Source organism: Eumetopias jubatus, unplaced genomic scaffold (genome assembly GCF_037043125.1).
Source record: "Eumetopias jubatus isolate StellerSeaLion01/CBP00866 unplaced genomic scaffold, mEumJub1_p1.0 scaffold_10, whole genome shotgun sequence".
Taxonomy (NCBI): Eukaryota; Metazoa; Chordata; class Mammalia; order Carnivora; family Otariidae; genus Eumetopias; species Eumetopias jubatus.
Window position 1 is genome coordinate 124,490,445 of NW_028274816.1, and position 24,391 is coordinate 124,514,835.

A 24,391-nucleotide genomic window follows, 5' to 3' on the forward strand; every position below is an offset into this window, starting at 1 on the left:
GCTGAGCAGACCCCACCGTGGAGAAAAGCACACAGCCTAGGAGATCGGGCCTCCAGATCCATGGCCACGCACCTCAGCTGGGCCCTCTACACTGCCACCAGTCTCTCTGGCCCAGTCCCAAGGAACCCGCCCTGGGGAGCACAGAGTTCCTCCGACCTAACCTTAATCCTTCCATTCTCTCCAGCCCCTGGGGGCCTTGAACCACATTTCCTGCTCCCTTCCTCCTATAAGGACAACCTCTCCCCCTGACCCAGAAACTTAAAAAAGCATCTAAACAAGTCAGAGTGTTCTAGTCTCTCTCCTCTGAGAAATGACTAAGTAAGCCCTGTATGGGGCACATCTCCCTCAAGCTACTCCCCCTGCTCTCTCCTCTCCTCCTAACCGGAGATCTACACTCCCTGCCCTGCTGTCATCTGGCCCTGCCTCCACCACACCACAGGTGCTCTCACAGGGCCACCACGGGGACCATTCAAGGTTGCTCCGACAGGACCGAGCCCCCCCACACACACACACACCCATGCTTCTGTGACATCACACTCCTGTTGTGCACCTGTGTCTCAGCCCCCTCCTCACAGCACCCCTGAGGCTGGAGCTCCTCTAAGACCTCTTACGGGCCCTCTGCTCTCAACACTTCAACTCCCATCAAACGCTGTTGCCACACAAATCTACCTCTCTAGACAGGTTCATCCAACTGCCTCCTAGACTTCTCCACTCAGATGCTGCAGACACTGCTGATTGTCAACGCAGCCAGAAACAGATTACTTTCTCAACTCCCTTCTCCTGTGTCCCACTCCTTAGTGAATGGCTGGGGCCAGCAGAGAGCTAAAGATCAGTATTTGCAGAATGAATAAATCCTCCCTCTTTCTTCACAGCCAATCACCAAGACCTGTCCATCGTCTTACTACATCCCTGTGGTTCTTGCTTAATTGAGGCTGGCTGCCTCCTAGTCAACGTTCGGAAGGCTCCGGGACCCCTCAATGCCTGCGGGACAGGGATCTTGCCGCCGTGCCCACGGCCCGTGAATGCCGAGCCACCGGGCGGATCACAACGCACTGTGCGGCCGGCCCTGGTGTGCGGCACCTCCGCTGCACTGCGAGCTCACCTCCAGCAGCGCCCATGGCCCGACCCACAGGAGCCGCTCAGTCAGCGCTTTAGGTTTGCGGTGAATGAACGGAGTACCGAGCGAAAGGGACCAGAGCGCGCCACGGAGTCGGCGGCTAGAGGTCCGGCCGGCGCCAGGCCCCCGCATGCCCGCTCAGTCCGCATGCCGCGCGCCGGCCAGCAGTCCCACGCGGCGGGCGAGGAGCCCCGCCCCTGTCCCACGCGGCGCCCCCGGCGGCCAATAGAAATGGTCTGCGGGGCACCGCCTCGACACGCTATACACGGACGAGCCAGTGGGCGCGCTCTGCGGCGAGTGCCGCTCCCGCCGCGGCTTCTCAGCCAGCCAATAGGAGTGGCTGGCGTATCCCTCCAGGGGGCGGAGCGGGCGGCCCGGGCGCGGAGCTCTGGGACGCTGTGCGGGCGCGGGCCTTCTTCCCACGTCGGCGGTCCTCGCGGGCGCGGTCTCGGCTCCTGCCCGGCGTAACCGACGGATGATGGGGGCTCTGGGCGTCCGACGCGGCCTGGAGTGGCTACTGGGCCTCTACTTCCTCTCCCACGTCCCCATCACTCTGCTCTTGGACCTGCAGGTGGTGCTGCCGCGCGAATTCTACCCGGTCGAGGTGAGGGCGATGGTTGTTCCTGACCGCCGGTGGTCGAGTTTGGGGCTCCTGCGCGCGCTGCGGCTGTTGTACCCTGGCGTCCCCGAGACCTCCCCTCCTCCGCTCGAGCCCCTCCCCCCCCCGCCCAGGGTTCTGGTTCTGCCCCCCCTTTCCCTCCCGCCGTCCTTAGGTCCTGCCGGTGCCCCGGCCCCTCCTTACCGGTCAACTCGACGTTTTGCTTGGGGTTTTCTTTGCCCCAGACCCTTATGGGGCAGACACTTTGGTCCTTTTGAAGACAGTTCTTCCTTGGGTGTGTGTAAGGCCCCCACCCCCCACCTCTGGTCAGTGGTCAGTATTTGAGGGAGTAGAGATTGATGATTTTGTTGCTTCTTTATGGGGAAATAATAATAAAATCCTTGAGTTATTCTCAGATTCTCTTTGAAAAAAATGCCAAATCTTAACATCTGTTGTGTTATTCTTCCCTAAATAGAAGGAATTTTCCCCTAGAACTAAAAACTTTGCGGAGCTCCCATAATAGTTGGGCTAAAATTTGCCAATTAAATATCTTCCTTGGTTTGAACCGATCAACCCTCGGAAAAACTTACTATGAGACTGTAAGAATTTAGTTTGACTTAGAACTTGGAGAGGATGGGGAAGCATTTTGTAGTATCATTTGCAGCTGGGTAGCCTTGCTTCTGCTAAAATAAGGAAAGATGGGGAGCACCTGGGTGGCTCAGTCGGTTAAGCTTCTGCCTTCAGCTCCGCCCATGATCCCAGGGTCCTGGAGATCGAGCCCCTCAGCCGGAAGCTGCTCCTCCTGCTTGTGCGCGCGCTCTCTCTCCCTCTCCCTCTCCCTCTCCCTCTCCCTCCCTCTCCCTCTCCCTCCCTCCCCCTCTCTCCCTCTCCCTCTCTCCCTCTCCCCCTCTCCCTCTCTCCCTCTCCCCCTCTCCCCCTCTCCCTCTCCCTCTCCCCCCTCCCTCCCTCCCTCCCAAATAAATAAAATCTTAAAAAATAATAATAAGGAAAGATAATCAGTCTGTGCTCTCATTTTTTTTAAGAGAGAGCATGATTGGGGAGGGGCAAAGGCAGAGAGAGAGAGAATCTTAAGCAGGCTCCACTCCCAGTGAGGAGCCCGACCCAGGGCTTGATCTGATGACCCAGAGATCATGACCTGAGCAGAAATCAAGATTTGGACGCTTAACCAGCTGAGCCACCCACACACCCCTGTGCCCTCATTCTAAGGTAGGGAAGTATACAGGTTTATTCAGTAGCAACTCCTGGTTTAGAAATCCTTGTGCAAAGGCCAGGTGAATAGTTTAGTCAAATATGAGTCAAGTATAAACCTTTTTTGGGTCTTACCTAATAATAATAATTCTTACAACCAGTTGCATGGTGAGATTTTAATGGGATTAAACTTGAATTTCTCTGAATATGTGTTAATTACATTCACTTAAGTAATGGTAACATTTACTGTGTGCTTGCCACTGTTCTAAAAACCATGTACGTTAAGTCATTTTATCTCACCGGTAGTGAGGTAAGTACTACAACTGGGAAACAAGTTGAGTGAGATTAAGCGCTTTGCCCAGAGCCACGGATTGCACCCCCCATGTCCCATGCTCTTCCCTCGCCAGGGACCTGTGATTTGCCTTCCATCTGCCCTTAGTCCAGGCCTTGTTTTCATATCAAGGCTATTATGGGACTGTGGGCAGGTGCTTGGATCCTAATTGATTACTTCAAGAGCTGGCTGATTAGATTACTTTGAGTTTTGCTAATCTCATCCTGCAGCCCTCAGAAATTACCCGTGCTGTGTAGAACTGTCTGGATTTATGAAATAGGTGGATCTGAGAGGTTGGAATACAGATTGAATAGAAAATGAAATTCAGACAAACCAGAATGCCTTGTATTCTACGGCAAATCTTCAAAGGTCATTCCCCCCACTATTTTTTTTTTTTTTTTTAAAGAAAATCTGGAAAGCAAAAAAGGACCTTAAACATTTGGTCCAAGTTGCTTGTTTTACAGATGAGGAAACAGAGCCCAGGAGAGATGCAGGGACTTAACCTTTATGAGTATTTTCTACCCCATTACCACCCTGAAAAGTGCCTAGAAGGAAGCTAAGGGTATTGCCGTGGATTTCGATTTGAAATCAAGTACAAATTCGATATCACTTGGTCAATAAACTGGTTATCAAGCCAGAGCCTTCCTGCAATTAAGATCATGCTAACAGAATGTTTGTTTCTGGATATTTGCTTAAAGCTTACTTTCAGCAGTGAGGCCTCAATTTCACAATAGTGAGTCTTAATCTTTTGATTAAAAATTAACAGGAAAAATATCTTTGGATTTTTCCATTGCAGGCAAAATTCTCACACTGGAAGTTGCCTTTATTTATCATAATATCAAGACACCTATTTGGCTTTGGAGGCAGGTGTGTCAAGACAGGATGTAAAATGCGACAGACCCTCGGTAGTCCGTGTGGTGTGGGGAGCCCTGCGCTTCGGGTTCTTACAAAGGGTACAAAATGGGCAACCTCAAACCTTTCTGCTTCCTTCCTCTGCCCCCACAGCCACGTGTTCACAGATCAGCATCTTGATTTAACAGTGTAATTAGGAGGGTGGGCCCCAAGCTGGAACCGAGACTGCTAATCCTCAGGCCCTGACATAGCCTAGAAGCTCTGTAGTTTGTGGTTTGGGCAGTTTGTTCTATAAATAGCCTACTGGGGGCGCCTGGGTGGCTCAGTCCGTTAAGCCGCTGCCTTCAGCTCAGGTCATGATCCCAGGGTCCTGGGATCGAGCCCCACGTCGGGCTCCCTGCTCAGTGGGAAGCCTGCTTCTCCCTCTCCCTCTGCCTGCCTCTCTGCCTACTTGTGCGCTCTCTCTGTCAAATAAATAAATGAAATCTTTAAAAAAAAAAAAATAGCCTACTGGTCTCCTACAAGAAAACTCTGCAGAACTAGAGTAGTTAAGAATGATGAGCTTGAGATTTAGGCATTAAATTGCATCTTTATAGAAGTTAAATGTATCTCCCTTCCATCCCCCCACACCCCGCCCCCAAAAGACAAACTCGGTTCATTTCTGTATTTGAGGCGGTCTGGCCCTCGGAGCCTGGTGTGCAGCTGCTCTTCTTCCAGCCAAATGGTAGGACGCTCTTCATGGCTGTCCTTTACCAGGAAGCAGGTTGTGGCAGATTTGTTGCCTTTGTATGTTCATTCCTCGAACTGAGAGCCTACTAAGTGCTAGATATCGTTGCTCTTGACAGTGGGCAACACAGCAGGCTGTGCGTTGTCATAGAGTCAGGAACAGATGCCGCGTAGCCCAGAGGGCCTGGAAGAGCTGAGAGAAGCCTCTCGGAGGAGTGAGGGAGCTTTTCTGAAGTGACCATCTGGGCTGCCGTGGGATGGAGCTGCTAGCCTGTCCTGCCAGGCGGCTGCATGCGTCGTGACCTTTCTCTTTCCTCAGCTGACAAACCTGCTGAAGTGGTATACTAAGGAGTTCAAAGACCCTCTGCTCCAGGCCCCCCCAACATGGTTTAAGTCCTTCCTGTTTTGTGAGCTTGTGTTCCAGCTGCCTTTCTTTCCCATAGCGACGTACGCCTTCTTAAGAGGTAGGTAACTGGTGGGGAAATCCCACTTTTGCTCTGAAATTAGGTCCCAGAAATCTTTTGGGAAAGTGTCTCAGAGAAGGAGAGCGGTCCCTGTAGTTTGTGCGAGGGTGATCTCGGGTGGGGTGGGGTGGGGTGCGAATGGCAGGAGGGGGCTGGTAAAGGGGCGTTACTGTGGCTCAGGCCTGTGCCCGTGCTTAGCTGGAAATCTCTCCTACGCTGGAGGGTGCTTACAGATTGAACTTGTTCCTTTTTATTGTTTTTACCCCTGCAGAATTTTCCTTTTATCATTGGCTTTTATTTTTCTGATTTGGGTAGCACCAGACTGGCTTTTGAGCAGTAGCATCCAGCTCACCCCGGAAGGGCTTCACTTCTCATTTATTCTTACAGTGTTCCCCTGTGACTAACGCTTTTATAAAGACGGGGGCCACACTCATGTACATGGTAACTAAGCTCATACAGCCTCTTTCCCACTGGAGCCCCCAACTCCATGTCTTGGCAGAAGCTGTTGATCCTCTCACCTATATATAATCACTAACAGATGCTAGTGGCAGGCCCCTCCCCCCCTGCCTTGTGTAAACTGTAATGGCCATTTTACTGCCCTAGAGTTTTTCTCAATTAAATTCCGACCCCCACCCTTGGTTCTCTGGCAGTCAGTGTACTAGAGCCCCAGCTCCGTGCATTAGGCAGTATTAGAGCACCCCCAGTTCTCCATTCATTTGCAGTGGGAGGGTAGACGGGGTCAGCTGAAGGGAGCAGGCATGGAGAAGATTGTGGGCAGCCCTGGGGTCACGGACAGACCAAACGCTTATCTCTCTCTCTTCCCCCCCCACTTCAGGAGGCCGCAGGTGGATCCGCACCCCTGCAATCATCTACTCAGTTCACACCATGACAACTCTAATTCCAATTCTCTCCACGTTTCTATTTGATGATTTCTCCAAAGCCAGTGGTTTCAAAGGACAAGGACCTAAGACTTTCCACGAACGACTTACCCTCTTATCTGTCTATGCCCCCTACTTTCTCATCCCTCTTATGCTTCTACTTTTCATGTTGTGGAGCCCCTACTACAAGTATGAGGAGAAAAGAAAGAAAAAATGAGAGAAATAATGACTGGCCTGGTGGGGGGGGTGGGGAGATGCCCATAGGGCAATTTTCCGGTTGGACCCAGTATGAGGAAAACTGCTCAGAACCCATGTCTTCAGTAGCATTTGAAACACACCAGCGACACAGAAAGAACAAGACTCTGGCAGGAGCCACATCAGAACCGCCCCCTCCTGAGGACACTGGCACAAACAGACCAGTCACCTGAGCACGGACTGAAGGGTGTGGGCTAGGTTATAGGGAAGTGGTGCCAAATACCTCACTGTGTGCCCAAGTTCCATCGTGAGCAGGACCAGACCAGATCCTGTATAAACTTCCAAGAAATGTGGCCTGCTTGGCACCTGACCCACAGTGCCCATGTGATTAAACCCCCGACTCCTGATTCTCCGCAGCATATCCTTTATCAGCAAAATGAAGGGTGGGATTTTTCAGGTCATTTTTAAGTTTGAAATTATGCCTCTTTAATATTCATTAAAAACTGTATCATGGGTTTTTTTGCCACCACCCTTGGTTGGGGACAGGTTCTGCAAGAGGCCTAAACTTGGTTTTACTCAAGGGTCAGCTCTGGCCTGACGTTCAGAAATGGATTAAGCTGGAAGGTGTTTTGTTTGTGTCTTAAACAGGTCATCCCAGAAAAGATTCTTTTTTTTTTTTAATCATCTCCTGATTCATTCTTTCCATACCTTAGTCTTCTCTGTTTTTACAGACCACCTGACATAAGTCCCTTCCCTCTGAGGTCTGGTGTCTCAAACCTGATCTGGAAGTGTGCTTCCTGTTGGATAACTTCACCCTTCCTGAGAGTTTCATCATCCATCCTGGCCTGTTCTCAAAGTGGAAGGGCAGCTGGGCATGAGATGTCCATTGTATAAATGCAGGGTCTCTTCACTGGTTCCTTAGCTTTCTCTAAATTTGTACTCGAGGTCAACTCAAACACACACACACACACCTGTGAACACACATGGAAAATGATAACTGGTCCTGTCTGGTTCCCTCTTTAAGTCTGTTTTGGTCACAAGCCATATTGTTCTGATTGTTGGGAGTATCATCTGACTCATGTGTCTGGTCCAAATAAAGGTCCCTGCTGACCACTGCCTGGTTGGTTTGGTGGATGAGGGAGGGGCTCGAGAGTCCAGAGTTCTCTCAAGATGTTAAATGTACACTTTAAGGGCACCAGAAAAAGAGGTAGATCAAGCCATCTGAAAACAATAATTTATTGCTCTTCCTTTCCAAAGCTTTGAATTTACAAAAAAAAATCATTTACAGACTGCTCCGTTCAGGCTAAGAATGCCAAGAGCTGAGAGCCTGGACCCCCCGTGGCCACAGGTGTTCACCAGCAGCTGCGCACGGACATCTGCAACAAGCTCCCCAGATTTGTTTCCTGCCTTCAGAGATGCTGCGTTCGTTACACACCATCTCTCAGGATATACGTGGGCCATTAGACAAGTCACAGGAACATTACAGAGGTTTTTTGGGGTCTTATTTTTTTTGCCCTTCTATAAAATGAAATTTTCAGTTCATTTCTGAAAAATAAATTGGTCAATAAATTCATTTTGTTCTGCTTCTACTTTACACAAAGCTTCATATTCAACCCGATACCTGAAAAACAAAATTGTTAGAAGCCCTAAGAATGGATGAAATAAACCATGGATTTAATTCTTCTAGAGAAGAATATAAATGACTTAAATAATGCCAAGAAATGGTGTGAGTTCACAATGCAGAAGGTAGGGTAAGAAAGAACAGAGGCAAAGCCCAACCGAGGGCCACCCATGAGAAGTGTCCAGCCCCGAGAGGGGTTTTCCTTCAGGAGAACCGGCCAACTCTGGACACTTGCTACCTGAGCTTTCAAGCTCTCGATATTAGAGGTGGTTTTGTATTAAGATATTTTCTTTCTCATCAAATGTAATTTTATTTTTTTAAGTCTTCAAATCAGGATGACAAGTGAGACACTTCCTGGGAGAACAATGATGAAGGGGGAGGAGAAGAGGTGACCGTTCGAGAAGGAAAAATGGAATTGCAGTTGAGTAAAGAACTAGCTTTACATCTTACCTTTCAAGCTGCATCTTCTTTTCTGCTATTAGTGCTTGGAGTTGCTGCTGTTGGGCTTCTCTCTGTTTTGCTATAGATTTGAGCAAGTTCCGAGCACCAATGGCCTAGAAAAATAGTATCACCAAAGAAGGTCATGGCTTCATTAAAACCATCTTCAGCATTAAGTCCTCAGCCAAGGAAGGGCCACTTGGGGGCTGTCTCAGTGCCCAGCTGGCAAGAGAGTCGAGCCCCCGAGCCTCAGGAATAAGGGGGGAGGAATAACTGCATGATCCCAAGTGCCTAATGAGACCTGGACTGCAGCTCAGGGGCAGGTCTACGAGTATCCCCGAGTCTAGCACACAGGTGGTCAGTGGCCCATTTAGGGTGCCATTTAGCCTTGGGTCCTTTGCCAAGTCATCGACACCCTGCATGCCTGCATTGCTTCACTTATAAAATGAGCATAAAACCACCTATCTCAGTGATGTGAAGATTAAAGGCAAGAATGACAAAGTGTACTAGCATATGAGTTCAACAGGAGGTTAACTGCACTTGTTACTAAAGCCCTGTTTTGTTTTTTAAGGTTTTATTTATTTTTTGACAGCGAGAGAGGGAACACAAGCAGGGGGAGTGGGAGAGGGAGAAGCAGGCTTCCCGCGGTGCAGGGAGCCCGATGCGGGGCTCGATCCCAGGACCCTGGGATCATGACCTGAGCCAAAGGCAGATGCTTAACGACTGAGCCACCCAGGCACCCCCAAATCCTGTTTTAAATAAAATCCCACACCCCCCCCTCCCCAAGAAAAAGAACGAGTGAACCATGTCCCAGGCCAAGATTTAGAAGGCCTGCTGATCTTACCTTCATCTTCTCATTTTCTGCTTCTTTTGCAAGTTGGTCAACAAGCTCAATTAAACCACCAACTATTTTCTGAAACTGGCCAATTTCTTTTAGGGAAAGAACAGAAAATAAAAGGTTTTATTTTCTCGGCATCACCACTCCCTCTGTGTTCCCTTGTGGCAAGAGGGCAGGGCTAACTGCCCCTTCTAATTTGTGTCAAAACAATTTGGTGCCTCCTGACCTAAAGTCTTCCACGCTTGGTCTAAACCGAGAGAAGGGTGGCCAAGTGCCCAGAGCTGGACTGGGGCATCCTTGGACCTTGAGTCCCAAATGAGCCAGCCAGTGACTATTAACCTTAGGTATGAGGCTCCTGATGGGCCCATCTTCTGCGCAGGCTCTATCCTGCTTTTGCAGGAGTGACAGGAAGCACAAAGGGCCATGTTCATGAAAGGACTGACTCAGGACTTGAACAGAGCCTCCTGACTAGCCCCAGATAAGGAACTAGATTTCAGTTAATGGTGGTTAGGGGGGCAGTGGTTTGCCAACTGTAACCAGAGCTAATAAAGAGCTCAAAGCATTTAAGTACCTAATCTCCCATTCGCTATTTTCAATGTCCTTGGGTGTGATGGGACCTCATTCTACTGAGGAATGAACTAGGACCCAGGGAGGAAGGACAACAGGCAGTGAGAAGACTGGCAATGGAGCCCATGCCGCCCTTCACCAGTCAAGCTTTCTACAGACTATGGAGTGCGCAGAAGGCTCAGAAATTCCTGCTTGTCAACAACACAATGGAAATCCCTGCTTTAGCTAGAGCTGCCCTGTATTCACTGCCACTCGGCTTGCCTGCCTGCTGGGACAGGAGGTGTCCTGGATATCTAGCTAAAAGATGACCTCATTGAGTCTGTTGAACTTCCAAGAAATCACATCATGAGTACATAACTCTTTCCCACCCTCAAGCCATAGTTCTGCCCCATGAAGTTCAAGGTTTCTGAGAGCAAAAAAATCAAAGATGGGATATCCTCTCTCCATTTCACCATTTGTCTTGACTGATGCTCTGTGTCTGACTACATGTGAGCATCAGAGAGCAGGGAGACAAGGTGGTTGGTATGTGGGAATTCCTAAAGGCCAGACACAACATCCAGAGAGGCACTAGCCCTGTTCTGGCCAGGGTGACAGCTGCGGGTGGGAGTGGAGGTGGGGCACCACGTCTCCCCAAATGACACTCACTGTCCACAAAATCCTTGCACTCTTCCTTGAGCTCTGTGGTCTGCTGGGTAACCTCAGGGTCCAACACGCGCAGCTTGTTCAGCTCATCAAAATGCAGCCCTGCTTCACCCAGGATGTCCTTGGCCATAGCTGTGAAGAAAGCAGCCTGAGTCCCCGATCACTTCCCAGCCACCCAAGGAAATGCCCGCTTCCAGCCCAGCCCCGCTCCTGCCCCCAGACACCAGTGCCAAAACCGCAGACGTTCCTCCGAAGGCTCCCCTTCCCTCTGCCTCCACCTCTCTGAGCCTCACCTGTTTCCCTTCCGGTTTCCCTAGAGAAGAGCAGCTCTGCTCTGAAGGGGTGCTAGTGGCAGTCAGGAGGAAGTGTGTCATAGGAGCAAGGGTCAGGAAAGAATAAAGTCCAGTTGCTTGTCACGGGCATCGTTCATTCAATACACATTTCTTGAGTGCCTACCACATGCCAACACTGCTAGATGCTGGGGGCACAAAGATGAGCGCGACACGGTGCCCGCCCTGGAGGAGCACATAGTTTAGCTGGAGGAAGACAGACACGTAAACTGAGAAAGTATGCTGTGTTAAGTGCTTTTACAGAAATATCACTCAAGTGTTGCAGGAGAACAAAGCAGTTAACAGGGTGAGCGAGTAACATTTGAACTAAATCGTGAGAAGCCATAAGCATATTTATCCCCAATTATGTACTCAAAAGGACATGAAAAAGCTTTTCCAGTACAGTCCTAGCATAACACCAAAAGCAAGGAAAAGAGGAAATCTGCATGACTTAAAAATGAGAGTTAAAAATAAGCCAGGAATAAGGACATTATCCACAATATATGTCACAGGCATGTTGGCCTGAACTAGGACCAAAGTTGGCTCCGTCTCTTTCTAGCAGAAAACACAAAAAGGAATGAAGCATCAGCAAGAACATACCAAGTGAGGAGGCTAGGGAAAGGCTTCCCAAGCAGAGAAAACAGCACAGACAAGCGTGTGAAGTCACTGAACCGGCCAGAAGACCTAGAAGATGAAAGCACCGAGGACGGAGCTGCAAAGGTCAGCTGGGGCCAGGTCAGAAAGAGCCTGTGTGCCCAACTAAGGAGTTTGGGTTTCTTTCTGTAGGCAAGAGAACCAGCAGAGATATCTTTTCCCTTCCTAGGGCACCCTGCATTCCTGGTCCAGAGGATGCCTCAATTCTGGGAAGGAAACACTGAAAACTCACCCTCGTTCTGGCAAACACACGCACACACAAATTAAAAAGCACACACAACGCTACTTAGGGCTAGCCACTGGCTGCCACACCAATTCCCAAACCCCAGGTGTTCCAAAGGCTACCACCAGCTGGCCCTGCGCCAGCCCTTTCCTCTGCTCCCACCTCCCCCAGCTGTTTCCCTTCTGTCTTCCTTAGAAAAGTTCTGTCCCAAATGGGGTGATTATGGGAGTAACTTCCCAGAGCAGGTATACCATAGGAGGAGCAATGGTTAAAAAAGAATTAAGTTCCCCAGCTGCCAGAACTGATTTTCAAGACAGCCAAAAATCCAGATTTAGAGATGAAATCTGATTTTTAAAGGAAAGTATTGAATTCAAAATTTTAAAGGAAAAACCACATCTAACACTGTGGGCCAACTAATGCATGTCTATAGGCTGTCTGTGTAGGACTGAGCCGTTGGCCTACTGGAATCCACTGAAGGAACTAAGCTAGCTAGCATCTTCCTTTTGAAACATTTTAATCATCCCGAGCTTCCTTTTAATCGAGCTTTTTTAAAAGATCCGTCTTCCTGCTGTTCTGTTACGTTTACACATATAGTCCGAGCATTTAACACCTACCAGGTGATTAGTCAGACCAGCTACTCCTAGGAAGCTTCCAGTAACCTGAGGGAGCAAATATCTGCTTCCACTTCCACTCCCTTCCCTGAGAGGATGCATTTATTCAGAAACATTTCTGATCTCTGGACAGACAGTAAACAAATAATCACATATTTTGAGGACAGTATGAGGAAAAGCACATGGTGCTACATAAAGCTGCAGCAAGAGGACATAATTCATATGGGGGGTGTCTCAACAAAAACTCCTTTTTAAAAATTATTTTTAAAGGTTTTATTTATTTGAGAGAGAGAGAGAGAGAACAAGCAGGGAGAGAGGGAGAAGCAGGCTCCCCGCCCATGGGGCTCGATCCCAGGACCCTGGGATCATGACCTGAGCCAGAGGCAGATGCTTCACCGAGTGAGCCACCCAGGTGCCCCCTCAACAAAAGCTTCTGAAAACATGACACTCAAGCTGAGACCTAAAGAATATCCAAAAGTTTGCCAAGTGAAGCAGGGAGGAGGCGTTCCAGGCGGAAGGAAAAGCATGTGTGAAGATCCTGAGGCTAAAAGAAATGTAATGCATTCCAGGAACCGAAAGGCTAGCGTGGTTAAAACCCAGTGAACTGGGGGGGAATGTGGAACAGGATAAGTCTAGATGGGGAGGCCAGAGCTGGTTCAGGGAGGGCTCTGAAAGCCGCCCTCATGAGCTTGGATTTTATCATAAGGGTAGTGGGCAGCCAGCAGATCCTTAGCAGAGAAGCACAGCCATATCTGCCTTTTGGAACGATCACTCTGACCCAGGATGGAGAATGAACTGCAGGGAACGAGAAAGTGGGGCTACACCTCCCTTGTTCATCACTGTAACCCTAGCACCTAGCAGGATGCCTGCACATACTGAGCGCCTGCACTCAGTAAATGTGGAACGAATGACTGGAAACAGAGAAGGCTATTACAGTGACCAAGGCTTGGAGCTGAAGAAAAGTGTTCCAATTTGCGATGTTATGTAAGCTTATGGCATTTGGTAAAGGACTGACTGAATGTAGGAGTTTGGGGATGAGGGAGGGAAAGAGGCAGGCAAGATTCCCACGTACCTGGCTTGAGCGCCAACTGTATGTTTGGAGGGCAGAGTTGAATGAGATGGACTGGACCGGAGAAGGAGGGCAGGGAGAGAGTTCCCAACCGACGATGAGATTCCCTCCCAACTCCCACCACACGTGTGCGTGGCACAAGAACCGCACTGAGCTCCCTGAAGATGACGGCGGCGACACTCTGTCCACCCCGCGGCTCTCCCAGATCCTCTCCGGGCCCCGCGAGCAGGCGCCATCCGCGGGATGAGGGGAAGGGGCACCGCGCACACAGTCAGGAAGACCTGGGTGGTGGAGCTGGCTGTCCACACTACGTAAACGCCTTGAACTTATATGAGCCACAGTTTCCTCACAAGACCGTTGCGAGCATCAACGCGTAAAGCTCCAGGCCAAAGCTGGGTGTCACACGGCTCGCAAAGAATCGCGCGGAATCCCGTTTCTTTCGGCCTGTTGGGTTCACTCGCCCCGGGTCCGCCCGCGTCCCCCAACCCGGAGTCGCTGCCTACCTGCTAACCCCGTAGCGGCGGCGCGCTACCGCCCGGGCTGATTCCGGCAGGCCGCTTCTCTCCCGGGTCAGCGGCAGTCGGTGCCTGGCCCGCCGGCCTCAGCCGCTGCCACGGCTACCGGCCCTGTTTACCCGTAACGTCATTACTGGACTGCGGAAGTACTTACTCCGCCCAACCCGCAGAGCCTGCTGGGAAACAGGCCTGAGAGGAGGGACGGCTGCCTACAGGACCCAGAGGCCTTTGCGCCGGAAAGGCTGCCGGAAGTAGCTGAGCACTCACGGCGGAATTCTCTCAAGGGCCCCTCCCTCCCCCGTGATTGGGTGCTGGGCAAGGCCCGCTTTAGAGTCCCAGGCTGCGGGCGGGCGGGGTTGGGCCGCGGCTCCAGGCTGAGACCGCGGGCGGAGGATGTGAGCTCACAGCCGGGATTGCTGGCGGGCTGGCGGCCACAGCCCAGGGCGGCACGGGGGTCGGCTTGCAACCCAGCTGAGAGGAGAAGCGCCCCCCGGGGACGGTGAGAGCCGGGGTGCGGATGCTCTGGGGGACAGGATGGACGGGCCCCGGGCTGGAGCAGAGAGCCCCACCCAGTCCTGGGGAAAAGGCGTGGGACGGTGCAGGGGAGATGGAGAGCTCAAATCCTCCACTGGGATGGGTGTCAGAATCGGTCTCAGTTTCTCGGTGGTGAGGAGGGGTGCGGGCCGGGGAAGACTCACCACAGACCGCAGAGAGGTTGGGTCTCGCTAAATCTTTCCAGTCCCTTTGGACGAAGCTCAAGATTTACACCTAGGATTTCTGCTAGATCCTCCCCCTCTACCCAAGATCGGTTACCCGCCCGCCACCACCGAGTGTGATGGATTTCTGGGTCCTTTTTCCTTTAGCACCCCACCTTCCATGGCCGTGGTTGTTGTCCTGCCCTTTATTCTGCTTCGGTTCCCATTAGCCTCGCTGAGGGAGACTCGGATACGCCCTCAGCCCCAGGCATCCCCACATATCCACACACACAAAGTCCGGAAGGAACAGCAGTGAGGCTATCAGTGGAAACTTCATTCTCACTGGAATTACTTTCTGGGGCGTCACCTGCCACAACATTCCTGGAGCCCATTGGTCTGGGAGGAATCTGAGCGGGCGGCATCTGAGCTGACGTCACCCAGGGGCTCAAAGCAATTGCTTTGTAGGCTCTGTTGGCCACCGCCTAGCCTTTGAATTCCTTTACTTTGGCAGAACACATGTGTGCTTGCTTTGATCCTTGGGGAAATCGGGGCTAGACCCAAAGTAGGTAGGGAACTTGCTAAAACCTGTTAAGGGGTGGACTTATTCCTTTGGGGTGGGTGGAGGAGGGTGAGGTGATTTCATACTGTTCATGTGTTAGTTAGGGATTGGGCAGTCTGCTGGTGAGGGTTCATCTCATCCATACTCCATCCTTGGGGTAAATGAGAGTCTGCTGGACAAGCCACCAAAGAAATTCGGTACTTCACAAAGCACCCGCTCTGGTCCTTCCTTGGACATTCTTCTTAGGGGCCTACCTAAATCTTTCCAGGGACGGTTTCAGTCTAACAAACTGACATATTAAATACTTTCAGATGTGCATGGCATTGTGGTAAGCACTGCTTCTGGATCTCACTTATAGGAGGTGACATGCAACCGTAAACTTTTGCGTGTTGTGAGGACTACGAGGCAATTTTACCTTTTTTCTGTCTCCATTGCCGGCACTGCAGTACAGGCCTTCACCACTTGCCTAGACTGCCGCTTCCTCTGGTCTTCCCGCTTGTTCTCATGCACCCTTATGAGCCATTCTCTACCCGGCAGCCAGAGTGATCTTTTCAAAATGTGAATAACTCAGATCCTGTCACTCTCTTACTTAAAACCCTCCAATCGATGGCCATCGCAATTAGCGATAAAATGCAAACTTTTTAATATGAACTGGCCCCTGCGTCCTGACCTTACATCAAGCCAACTTCCCCCTTCTTTCTATGCGCTAGACATCGTGGCCTTTTTTTTTAAGATTTTATTTATTTGACAGAGAGCACAAGCAGAGGGAGAGAGAGGGAGAAGCAGGCTCCCTGCTGAGCCAGGAGCCCGATGTGGGACTCGATCCCAGTATCCTGGGATCAGGACCCGGGCCGAAGGCAGCGGCTTAACTGCCTGAGCCACCCAGGCATCCCCAAGACGTCTTGGCCTTATTTCTGTTCCTAAAACTTGTGTCTAACTGAGAAACCTTGCACTTAATCTTCCATCCATCTGGAACGCTCTTTCAGACTTCAGCTGGAATGTCACCTTCCCAAAGAGGCTTTCCCCGGCCTCTATCCATTTTAGGACTTCTCCCTAGTCACTCTCTTATCACCAGCTTATTTATTGCATTTCTTACCCTCTGGAACTGCTCGCTTATTTATTCATTGTCTTGCTTATTGTCTGTACCCTCCCCCTAGAATGTGATCTCCGTGAGGCCATGACTTATTTGTTCTCTTCTGTATCTTCACTGCCCAGCACATAACAGGGCACAATAAACACTAACTCTTATTGGTTTTATTCTTGTTAACATTATGATGCTTCTTTGTACTCCTTGAAGGCAAGGTCCGTACCTTTCCATCTCTCTGTCCCTACCGCCTAACGGAGTAGTGACACTCAGTCTTGTTTTCTCGCTGAATGAGTTAAATGAAGTAATGTGTATATTAAGTTGCCTAGACTAGCACCTGGAACATAGTAAACGTGCAGTGAATGTTTGCTCTTTCTTTTCAGTGAATGAATTTTAGTGATTCCTTAGGAAACCAAGACATATAATAGAGAATCTAGCTCACGGGGAGTGACCTGGCTTTGCCCTCCTTTGCTTCCCTCACTCCTCCTCCCGTGAATGCCTGTCAGTGTTTTAGTTTCCAGATCACTTCATAGTTGTTTTTAGATTTATCATCTGGTCTTTTCAAGCCCCTTGTCCCCAGTCTTGTGGGTAGGGAAGAAAGGAAGAGATAAGGCTGGGCCTCCTCTCAGGAAAAAGAAGTAAAAATAGCCATCCTGTAGTTGTTCTGTCCTGGAAAATGGTGACAATTTCAGGAACTTGGGACAGGGCTGGGACCCAGAAAGAGGAAGGTCAGGAAGCTCTGCCGCGGCCTGGGTGACCTCTGCCAGGAACACTGGCTGGCGGCTTCCAGCCTGGCTCATTCCTGTGCTCTCCTGAAGCTGCTTTTACTTTCCTTCCTGAAGCCAGACCGCGGTGGTGCTCAAAGTCACCGCTGGTGCCGACTGCTTCTGGGCCTGGAATCTTTAGAAAGGAAGTGCATCCTGCCCCTCTGGCTCCTGGGAATCTCCTGCGCTGGCAGGATTCCCAGTAGGTTTGGTGGGAACACTTGGGTCCTGGGAACCTTGAGAGGCAAAGAACTGGAATTGGACTGTCATTCCCCAGGGTAAAGACTTCGGCTGCCCTGTCTGCTCCTCCAGCCGTCTCGGACTAACTCCAAGGGCTTGCTTGTCCTCCTCGCTGCCGAGAGCTGAGCCGAGGCTCAGGGGGGCTGGCGAGATGAGGGGCAGGCTCTGGGAGACTGTGCTGGTTCCTGGTACCATAAAGAAGAACAGGAACGTCCTCTGTTGCTCTTGCCTAGGGCCTTAGCCTCTGCCAGGGGGTCTTGCTTGTCAAGGAGAGAATGACTGCACGGCCCTCTCCTGTCCCCTCTCAGCTAAGGGCTCTCCTCTGCTAACTCCTGTCTTCTCTCCCATCTCCTGCTCACAGTGCTGGGAGTATGAGGCTCTGGCCTCTGCTGGCCACTGGCTCGTTGTGATCCTTCCACCACGGCGGAGCCTTCCAAGCCGACCTCCTGCCGTGTGGTGATCTACCTGCAGCGGGAGATGTCAGGGGATACCTGTCTGTGCCCAGCCTCGGGGGCCAAGCCCAAGCTGAGCGGCTTCAAGGGAGGAGGCCTGGGCAACAAATACGTCCAGCTCAATGTGGGGGGCTCCCTGTACTACACCACCGTGCGGGCACTCACCCGGCACGACACCATGCTCAAGGCCATGTTCAGCGGGCGCATGGAGGTGCTGACTGACAAAGAAGGTGAGGCATTGGGGCTTGTTGGGCCAGCTGAGGAGGGAAGAAAGAATTCCTGAGGAAGCGACTTTGGGGCAGGGCTCAAGCCTGGCAGGTCTAGACTCTAGATTCACCCTTCCTGTTACCTGGTACAGGACTCCTTCACCTGGAGTCTGTGGTAGAGCCTCAGCATTCTTTGAGGTTGTATGTAGAAGGGTGTGCACTTACATGTTTTCCAGGGCCAAGATCCATACCTTTTAAATAACAAAAGGACTAGATTCTCCTGAGAACCATCGCTGTATTGACGGGACAGTGCACAAAAGGCAGGCAGGGCCTGGTGGCGTTTGTGTCGCCAGGCGGTAGGCCTGAGCGCTCCTGAGCTTAGACCTCTGTGGGCTGCCGCAGAGCCTGGAGGGCCTCTGTCCCCCGTAGTCCGGGCCATCCGTGCTGGAAAAGAACAGCCGCAGACCTGAGAGCTAGAGGTGGCATTCCCACTTCTGTTACCCTGTGATGCGGGCTACCTGGAGGCAAAGAGTAACTGTCGGGGGCCTGTCTGAATCCCTAGGCTGGATCCTCATAGACCGATGTGGAAAGCACTTCGGCACCATTTTGAATTACCTCCGCGATGACACCATCATCCTCCCACAGAACCGGCAAGAAATCAAGGAGCTGATGGCCGAAGCCAAGTATTACCTCATTCAGGGGCTGGTGAGCGTGTGCCAGACTGCTCTGCAGGTACGGAGCTAAAGTGGGCTCAGGTCGAGGAGGTTGGGAGTTGGCCCCTCCCTTCAGGGACATAAAGGTCCAGTTCCTGGAAGGTCTCATGACCGGTACGGTTGGTGAGTCCGAACCTCACTGTTAGATATGCTCGGTGCTGCCCAGGCCAAGGACACTGGCAGCCAGTCTGTTTGTGAGGTGACAGACTCAGGCAGTAGGACTAAGCCCAGCTTCCAGTTTCTACACCTTGCTATCTGGATTTTAGGTTTTCTGGAAATGGGGTTCTGCTTGCCGGCTGGCAGTTTCTATGGCCAGCTGCCTCCTCAACAAGCAGAGGGTGGCCTTGGCAGAGGGGCTCCGACAGCTCCTGGGGAACGCCTGGCTTAGCCTGGCAAGCAGGAGATCTCAAAAAAGATTCTCGGCTGTGTTTATCACCCAGGACAAGAAGGACTCCTACCAGCCTGTGTGCAACATCCCCATCATCACCTCCCTGAAAGAGGAAGAGAGGCTCATCGAATCCTCCACCAAGGTACTGGGACCCCTGAGGGCTGTGGGCAGGGATGGACGGGACCCTAGCCTGGCGCTCACACTCTTCTCCCTCCCAGCCTGTGGTGAAGCTGCTGTACAATAGAAGCAACAACAAGTATTCCTATACCAGGTAGGGTGGGCATCTGGGGTCTGGGGGCCGGGGGGCCAAGGCTCGGGGAAGGGCTGCAGAAGTAGCTAGAAGGACTAGGCAGCCAGCCACGGGGCAGCAGACCCAAGAGAAGCCACCTGCACTCCTGGCACGGTTGGCGAGGGTCTGGATCTCAGGCGGGAAGAACAGAGAGAGAAGGGAAATGAGGACAGAGGCATTTGGCACTTGGTGCAGGGCCCTGGCTGGGATATCGAGGGGAACGAACTGGAACCCCCCCCATGTGTCCTGTCGGGCAACGTGCCAGGTGTTTTCCCAGCATTAGCTCATGAGGGGGAGGAGGGACCCTGGGAAGCCCGTGGCTGGGACTCCTCCTAAGCCAGCCTCTGTGCTTCACAGCTGGGCCGCTTTCTCCCTTGCCCAGTGCCCCCTCGGCGGGCCACAGTTAGGTGTACGCAAAAGGCCGTGGGCTCGGGGAGTCCCCGTGGACGGAGGTGTTGCCAGCACACCCCCTACGGCAAGGGAACGGGTCCTCCTGCCGCGAGGGCGGCGAGCCTCCTTCCTTCGGGGCCTGATGAGAGGAGACCCCCCGCCCTCAGTTCTCTCTGCTTTAACTTCAGACCAACACCCCTCCTTCCCCTCGCAGGCCCCCAACCCCAGAGGGTGCCCTGTGACCTTCTTCCCTGCTGTCCCCTCTGGCATCCTGACTTTGCCTCAGTTCTGCGTGACAGGGAGGGGAAGGGGGGAAGCGCCCAGCCAGCACCGTCTCTTGTGCTGGAACCTCATTCCCAGGCCCCCCGACCTTCATGGGTTTTTCAGCAACTCGGACGACCACCTGCTGAAAAACATTGAGCTGTTCGACAAGCTCTCCCTGCGCTTCAACGGCCGCGTGCTCTTCATCAAGGACGTCATTGGCGATGAGATCTGCTGCTGGTCCTTCTACGGCCAGGGTCGCAAGCTGGCCGAGGTGTGCTGCACCTCCATCGTGTATGCCACGGAGAAGAAGCAGACCAAGGTCGGGGGGGACTTCCCTCTGCGCGGGTGGGGGCGGGACACACCCCAGCGCAGCCCCAGCTGTGCCCTTCACCACGGGGAGCGGAAGGGCATTCGGTTCGCTCTCTGTTTTCCCCAGACCCACATGATGGTGCTGGGCAAGGACAAAGCCAGGTGAAGCAGTTCAGGGATTGGCTCGCGAACGCTTTGTTCTGGTCAGCTGAGCGGTGGGGGCTGTTGACCAGCAAGAACAGCGTGGTGCGGTGGGAAGGACTGGGTCTTTGGAGTTGGCCCAATTCAGGTCTGAATTCTGGTTCTACCACTCACCGGTTTTCTGACCTCGTACAAGCCATTTAAACCAGCTGGGCCTCAGTTTCCGCACCTGCAAACCTGGGCATGATAGTGTGCAGTTAACGGAACTGTTAGGAAAATGCGGCGGTTCCTAGGAGCAGCAGTTCAGGGTCTGGTCTCCTCTCTGGCCCTGCTAATTGGGTGTTCCCGGCCGACCAGCTTAGCCTCCGCAGGAACAACTCAGCGCCAGGTACGTGTGAGGGATTTGACAGGTGACAGTTGACACGAACTCGGCAAACCCCGTTCTCCCAGGCTGCGAGCAGTTGGTGTCCTCCCCAGAGAGGAGCTCCCCCCGCTGCGGCCCCCCCCCCCCCGCCGCCGGGAGCGTGTGCAACGGAGGCAGCGGAGGCCTTTGCTGGGCCAGGAGGGCAGCCCACTCGGAAGGTCGTGTGCGTGAGGCGCTCAAAGCAGCCAAGCCTGTGTAGCACCTGCTCGGCCTCCAGGCCCCCGAACTGCCTCCAGCTGGGCCGCCTGACGGGTGGGGAAGGACAGCTTACAGGAGGTGGCCCTGCTTCCTCCTGGCATTTTGGGGGTGCGGATTCCCGTGTGCACGTATCAAGAGAGTCAGGATTCGGGGTCGGGTCTCTGTGGGGGCTGCTTACACTTGGAAGTGGCAGCAACCCGTCACTTTCCTGAGCATTTTCTCTTTTGTGTACTTAGGGACTCCTCAGGCAGGGCTGGAGCCTTCTCCCCATTTAACAGATGAGGAAACAGAAGTCAAGTTAGGCTAGAGTCCAGGTGCCTTTCTGTCTCCCACGTAATGTTCACAACAACTCTCGGAAGTAGGTATTAGCCCTGATTTTACACGGGCGGAAACTGAGGCCTCGCAGCCCATACTGGAGCCTGGCTCTGAGCACAAAGCCGAGGCCCGAACCCTGCACACACTAGCCCACTGCTCCGGGCCCGGGCAGCACGCTAGTCTTTGGCGTCCTTATGTGCACAGAGTACAACTCCCCACGTCTCCTCCAGAGAGGACCCCCCCCACCCCCGCTCACCCGTCTCGGGGGAGAGTTAAGGAGGAACTTGGAGGGCCAGCACGGGGGCGAGGGCCCCACCATGTCGCTGCCTGGCTGGGGTGAAGCCCCATTCGGCCCCCTTGTCCCCCTGAACTCAGGTGGAATTCCCAGAGGCCCGCATCTATGAGGAGACGCTGAACGTTCTGCTCTACGAGACCCCCCGAGTCCCTGACAACTCCTTACTGGAGGCCACCAGCCGGAGCCGCAGCCAGGCTTCTCCCAGTGAAGATGAGGAGACCTTTGAACTGCGGGACCGGGTCCGCCGTATCCACGTCAAACGCTACAGCACTTACGATGACCGGCAGCTCGGCCACCAGTCCGCCCATCGCGACTGACAGGGCCCTCAGGGAGTCAGGCCACGGGACGCCCACAGAGCCTCCTGTGGGACCCTGCCCCGCTGGCCACCCCACGCTGCTGCTGGCTGGCTTTCTGCCCCAGCGCCCAGAGGCCTGACAGGAAGGCAGAGGGCCTGAGCGGGAGAGGGACCACACTGCTTCGCCCTGCTCCCTGAGCACTTGAAGATGCCCGGGGCCTGGACCCCTTGCTCACCCTTCCTGACAGGGAGCTGCGTCTACCCCCGAGGCGAACGGACTGCCCTGCCCACCTCCCACGAGAACAGCGCCCTTGACCCCTTGCTGAGTGTCCTTTTGCTCCAGTGAAGGGCTACCTTTAGGCCTCTGGGCAGGTCCATGGGGAATGAGCTCGTTCTGGTGCTGTGGAGGCCCAGTTTCTTACAGAAGGTGGGGCTCCTTTTTCCCTGAGGTGTTTAAGCACAGGCTTCATGATTTTGGTTTTTTAAAAAGTCATCTAGGAAGTGAAGAGTTTTGAGTCTAATAATGAGGGAATAGGTATTTGTGCTACCCCGCTAGGGTGCCAAAACCCTGGGTAGAGGGCAGAACCCTTGGCCTGCCTTGATGCCTTTGGCATCTGTTTCTTTAAAGTACTTTGTACTTTTATTCAGGAGATTTGTATTCTGCCCTGACACACGTCATCTTTTTCTGACTCTAACCCCTCTTCCCTACAGAATCAGTCTGAGAGAGGGGCTAGAGAAGCAATAAAACAAAAACAAAATACTGACTGACGTGGGCTTTGCTGGGCTGGCCAAGCAGCCGACCCAGAGAGCATGGACAGGAAGGAAGGACGGACACTTAAGTTGGGAACTGTAGTCCTAATAATGCCCATGAGAAAGGACATTTTAAGGTCACGTAATGGAGTCCTAGGGCCTAACAGGATTGCTCTTTTTGATTCTCTTGCCCTCAGCTCCAAGGTGTGCTTCGCTTTACTTTCTGGAAAGCCAAAGGGCCGTTACAGGGACCAGGAGCATGAGCCGCAGCGGGAAGGCTGTGAGGCCCATGGGTGCCGCACTCGGACGCCCACCAGCTGAGGACAGTGAACACGAGCTCTGCGTTCCCAGCAGCCCTGTGCAGAGGTGGCATGTGCTTGGCCATATGGCCCCTGCCCGCCCCATACTATTGGTTTTGTGTCCCGGCTGTGGCGGGGGGTGGGGGGGTGGTTCTGCCCAGCGTTGAGTCTGGACGCAGGGTGATGGGAACAGCCTAAGTCCCCTCAAAGGCCGGGTGATGTGGCCGTGGAGCTGCCAAGGCCCAGCTCTTGGGCAAGGAAGCAAGTTCCTCCTCGGGGCTTTTTTTCACTACCTTCTGTTTGGCGTGGCCCTTTGGGAGGCTGCTTATTCGAATTCTTTTGCAAAGGAATGCCATCAGGGAGGGAGCTGCTCAGCCAGCCTAAGAAAACCCCATAGCCGCTGAGCGGTAGCCACTCGGGAAGGAGCGCCGGTTATCGGGTTATCAGGCTCCTCTCTCCTGACGACTGTCGCTTAGCTAAGTGGCCTGCTTATGGCCAACGCGATGGAGCCTATGGGCAAATGCCAGGCCCGGGTTTGTAGACACCCACAAGGACCTGAAATGACATGATGGGGCAGGGGAAGTGTGACTAACCAGGCATTTTACGCTTGTCGGCCTTGAGTATGTACTTTCAGGTGAGGCACCCTGGTCATCAGCTCAGAACACTTCCCCAGCCCTCCCTGGAGTAGAGATGAAAACAAATCCATTTCTTTGGCCAGATTCCGCCTTTGGCTTTGTGGCTTTCCCACAGAGACTGGAACGCTTCTGCCTGAGGCCTCTGGCCTATTTCCTCCCCTCCCGAAGCCCTCTAATACTCAAAGCCCCAGCTTCCCACTGAGGTATTTTAATGCCTGTCCTTTGACCTCCCCAGCCCTGCAGCCTCTTTGCTGCTCTGACATTTAGATCCTCAGCTCTCTCAGTGGTGACTATTCTTTCTTCCTGAGAAAGCACAGTAATCCCGGACTGATCAAAAATCTCTCCCTGGTCTTAAGAAAAATACTAACATTGAAATCACTGAAGTCAGCTTCTTTAATAAGGACTTTGTGGCGTAAGGGTTGGGGGAATTTTCTTTGCATTTCTCAGCCCCATTCGGAAAGCAGCTCTTGGCTGTGTGAATTTTTCAACTCGGAGCAGCCCAGGGGCAAGCAAACAAAAGAGTGTGGATGAAGGTCAAGCCTTCTCGGTTTCTGAGAAAACTGGAAGGCTGCTGTTCACCACATGTACCAGGACTGGGGTTTTATTCCATTTCTTATCTGACCAATGTCTGCCTAAAGGATGGCCCAGGTCCTACCACGAGAGAAGGTCTCCTTTGTCCCTTAACTGCAATCACTTGTTGCTCAGCATGGGTGATGGAAACCAACGCTAATTTCTAATAAAATTGTGTTACACCGCAGTGCTGCAAAGCCATGCTTGCAGTGACTCGAGCTGGGTCAGCTCACTGCTGT

The 24,391-nt window shown here is 52.6% G+C and overlaps 3 protein-coding genes across 7 annotated transcripts; 2 read left to right on the forward strand and 1 right to left on the reverse strand.

The window, feature by feature from the left end:
* Positions 1–1,506: 1,506 nt before the first annotated feature.
* Positions 1,507–7,943, forward strand: TMEM97 (transmembrane protein 97). The gene is made up of 3 exons (XM_028109031.2): positions 1,507–1,721; positions 5,153–5,297; positions 6,133–7,943. Exons 1-3 carry the CDS (start codon positions 1,593–1,595, stop codon positions 6,390–6,392), a joined length of 534 nt encoding a protein of 177 aa, XP_027964832.1. The 5' UTR covers positions 1,507–1,592; the 3' UTR covers positions 6,393–7,943.
* On the reverse strand, positions 7,591–14,026 carry IFT20 (intraflagellar transport 20). 3 transcript variants are annotated; one of them, XM_028109034.2, is made up of 6 exons: positions 13,866–14,026; positions 10,770–11,012; positions 10,480–10,608; positions 9,274–9,359; positions 8,442–8,545; positions 7,591–7,991 (listed from the first exon to the last, which is right to left on the reverse strand). In XM_028109034.2, the coding sequence occupies exons 3-6, from the start codon at positions 10,604–10,606 to the stop codon at positions 7,910–7,912; spliced, it is 399 nt and encodes a 132-aa protein (XP_027964835.1). In that variant the 5' UTR covers positions 10,607–10,608; positions 10,770–11,012; positions 13,866–14,026; the 3' UTR covers positions 7,591–7,909. The 3 variants fall into 3 exon arrangements, with proteins under 3 accessions (XP_027964835.1, XP_027964833.1, XP_027964836.1); XM_028109032.2 differs by lacking the exon at positions 10,770–11,012; XM_028109035.2 differs by lacking the exons at positions 10,770–11,012; positions 13,866–14,026 and adding an exon at positions 13,366–13,857.
* Positions 14,027–14,208: 182 nt separating this feature from the next.
* Positions 14,209–24,384, forward strand: TNFAIP1 (TNF alpha induced protein 1). Of its 3 annotated transcripts, XR_003610269.1 has the most exons (8): positions 14,209–14,376; positions 17,581–17,901; positions 18,440–18,609; positions 19,031–19,120; positions 19,197–19,249; positions 20,045–20,240; positions 21,684–22,325; positions 22,846–24,384. XR_003610269.1 is itself a non-coding variant. In XM_088028390.1 (7 exons), exons 2-7 carry the CDS (start codon positions 17,697–17,699, stop codon positions 21,918–21,920), a joined length of 951 nt encoding a protein of 316 aa, XP_087884516.1. In that variant the 5' UTR covers positions 14,209–14,388; positions 17,581–17,696; the 3' UTR covers positions 21,921–24,384. The 3 variants fall into 3 exon arrangements, 2 of the variants coding, with proteins under 2 accessions (XP_087884516.1, XP_027964830.1); XM_088028390.1 differs by having other exon boundaries at positions 14,209–14,388; positions 21,684–24,384; XM_028109029.1 differs by having other exon boundaries at positions 21,684–24,384.
* Positions 24,385–24,391: the final 7 nt, after the last annotated feature.

Coding starts and splice junctions, on each gene's coding strand:
- TMEM97 (XM_028109031.2), top strand. CDS start 1,593: ATGATGGGGGCTCTGGGCGTCCGACGCGGCCTGGAGTGGCTACTGGGC. Junction 1,722..5,152: donor GCGAATTCTACCCGGTCGAG/GTGAGGGCGATG, acceptor CTCTTTCCTCAG/CTGACAAACCTGCTGAAGTG. Junction 5,298..6,132: donor GACGTACGCCTTCTTAAGAG/GTAGGTAACTGG, acceptor CCCCCACTTCAG/GAGGCCGCAGGTGGATCCGC.
- IFT20 (XM_028109032.2), bottom strand. CDS start 10,606: ATGGCCAAGGACATCCTGGGTGAAGCAGGGCTGCATTTTGATGAGCTG. Junction 8,546..9,273: donor CAGAAAATGAGAAGATGAAG/GTAAGATCAGCA, acceptor CTATTTTTCTAG/GCCATTGGTGCTCGGAACTT. Junction 7,992..8,441: donor AAGAAGATGCAGCTTGAAAG/GTAAGATGTAAA, acceptor TTTGTTTTTCAG/GTATCGGGTTGAATATGAAG.
- TNFAIP1 (XM_088028390.1), top strand. CDS start 17,697: ATGTCAGGGGATACCTGTCTGTGCCCAGCCTCGGGGGCCAAGCCCAAG. Junction 17,902..18,439: donor GGTGCTGACTGACAAAGAAG/GTGAGGCATTGG, acceptor CTGAATCCCTAG/GCTGGATCCTCATAGACCGA. Junction 19,250..20,044: donor AACAAGTATTCCTATACCAG/GTAGGGTGGGCA, acceptor TGGGTTTTTCAG/CAACTCGGACGACCACCTGC.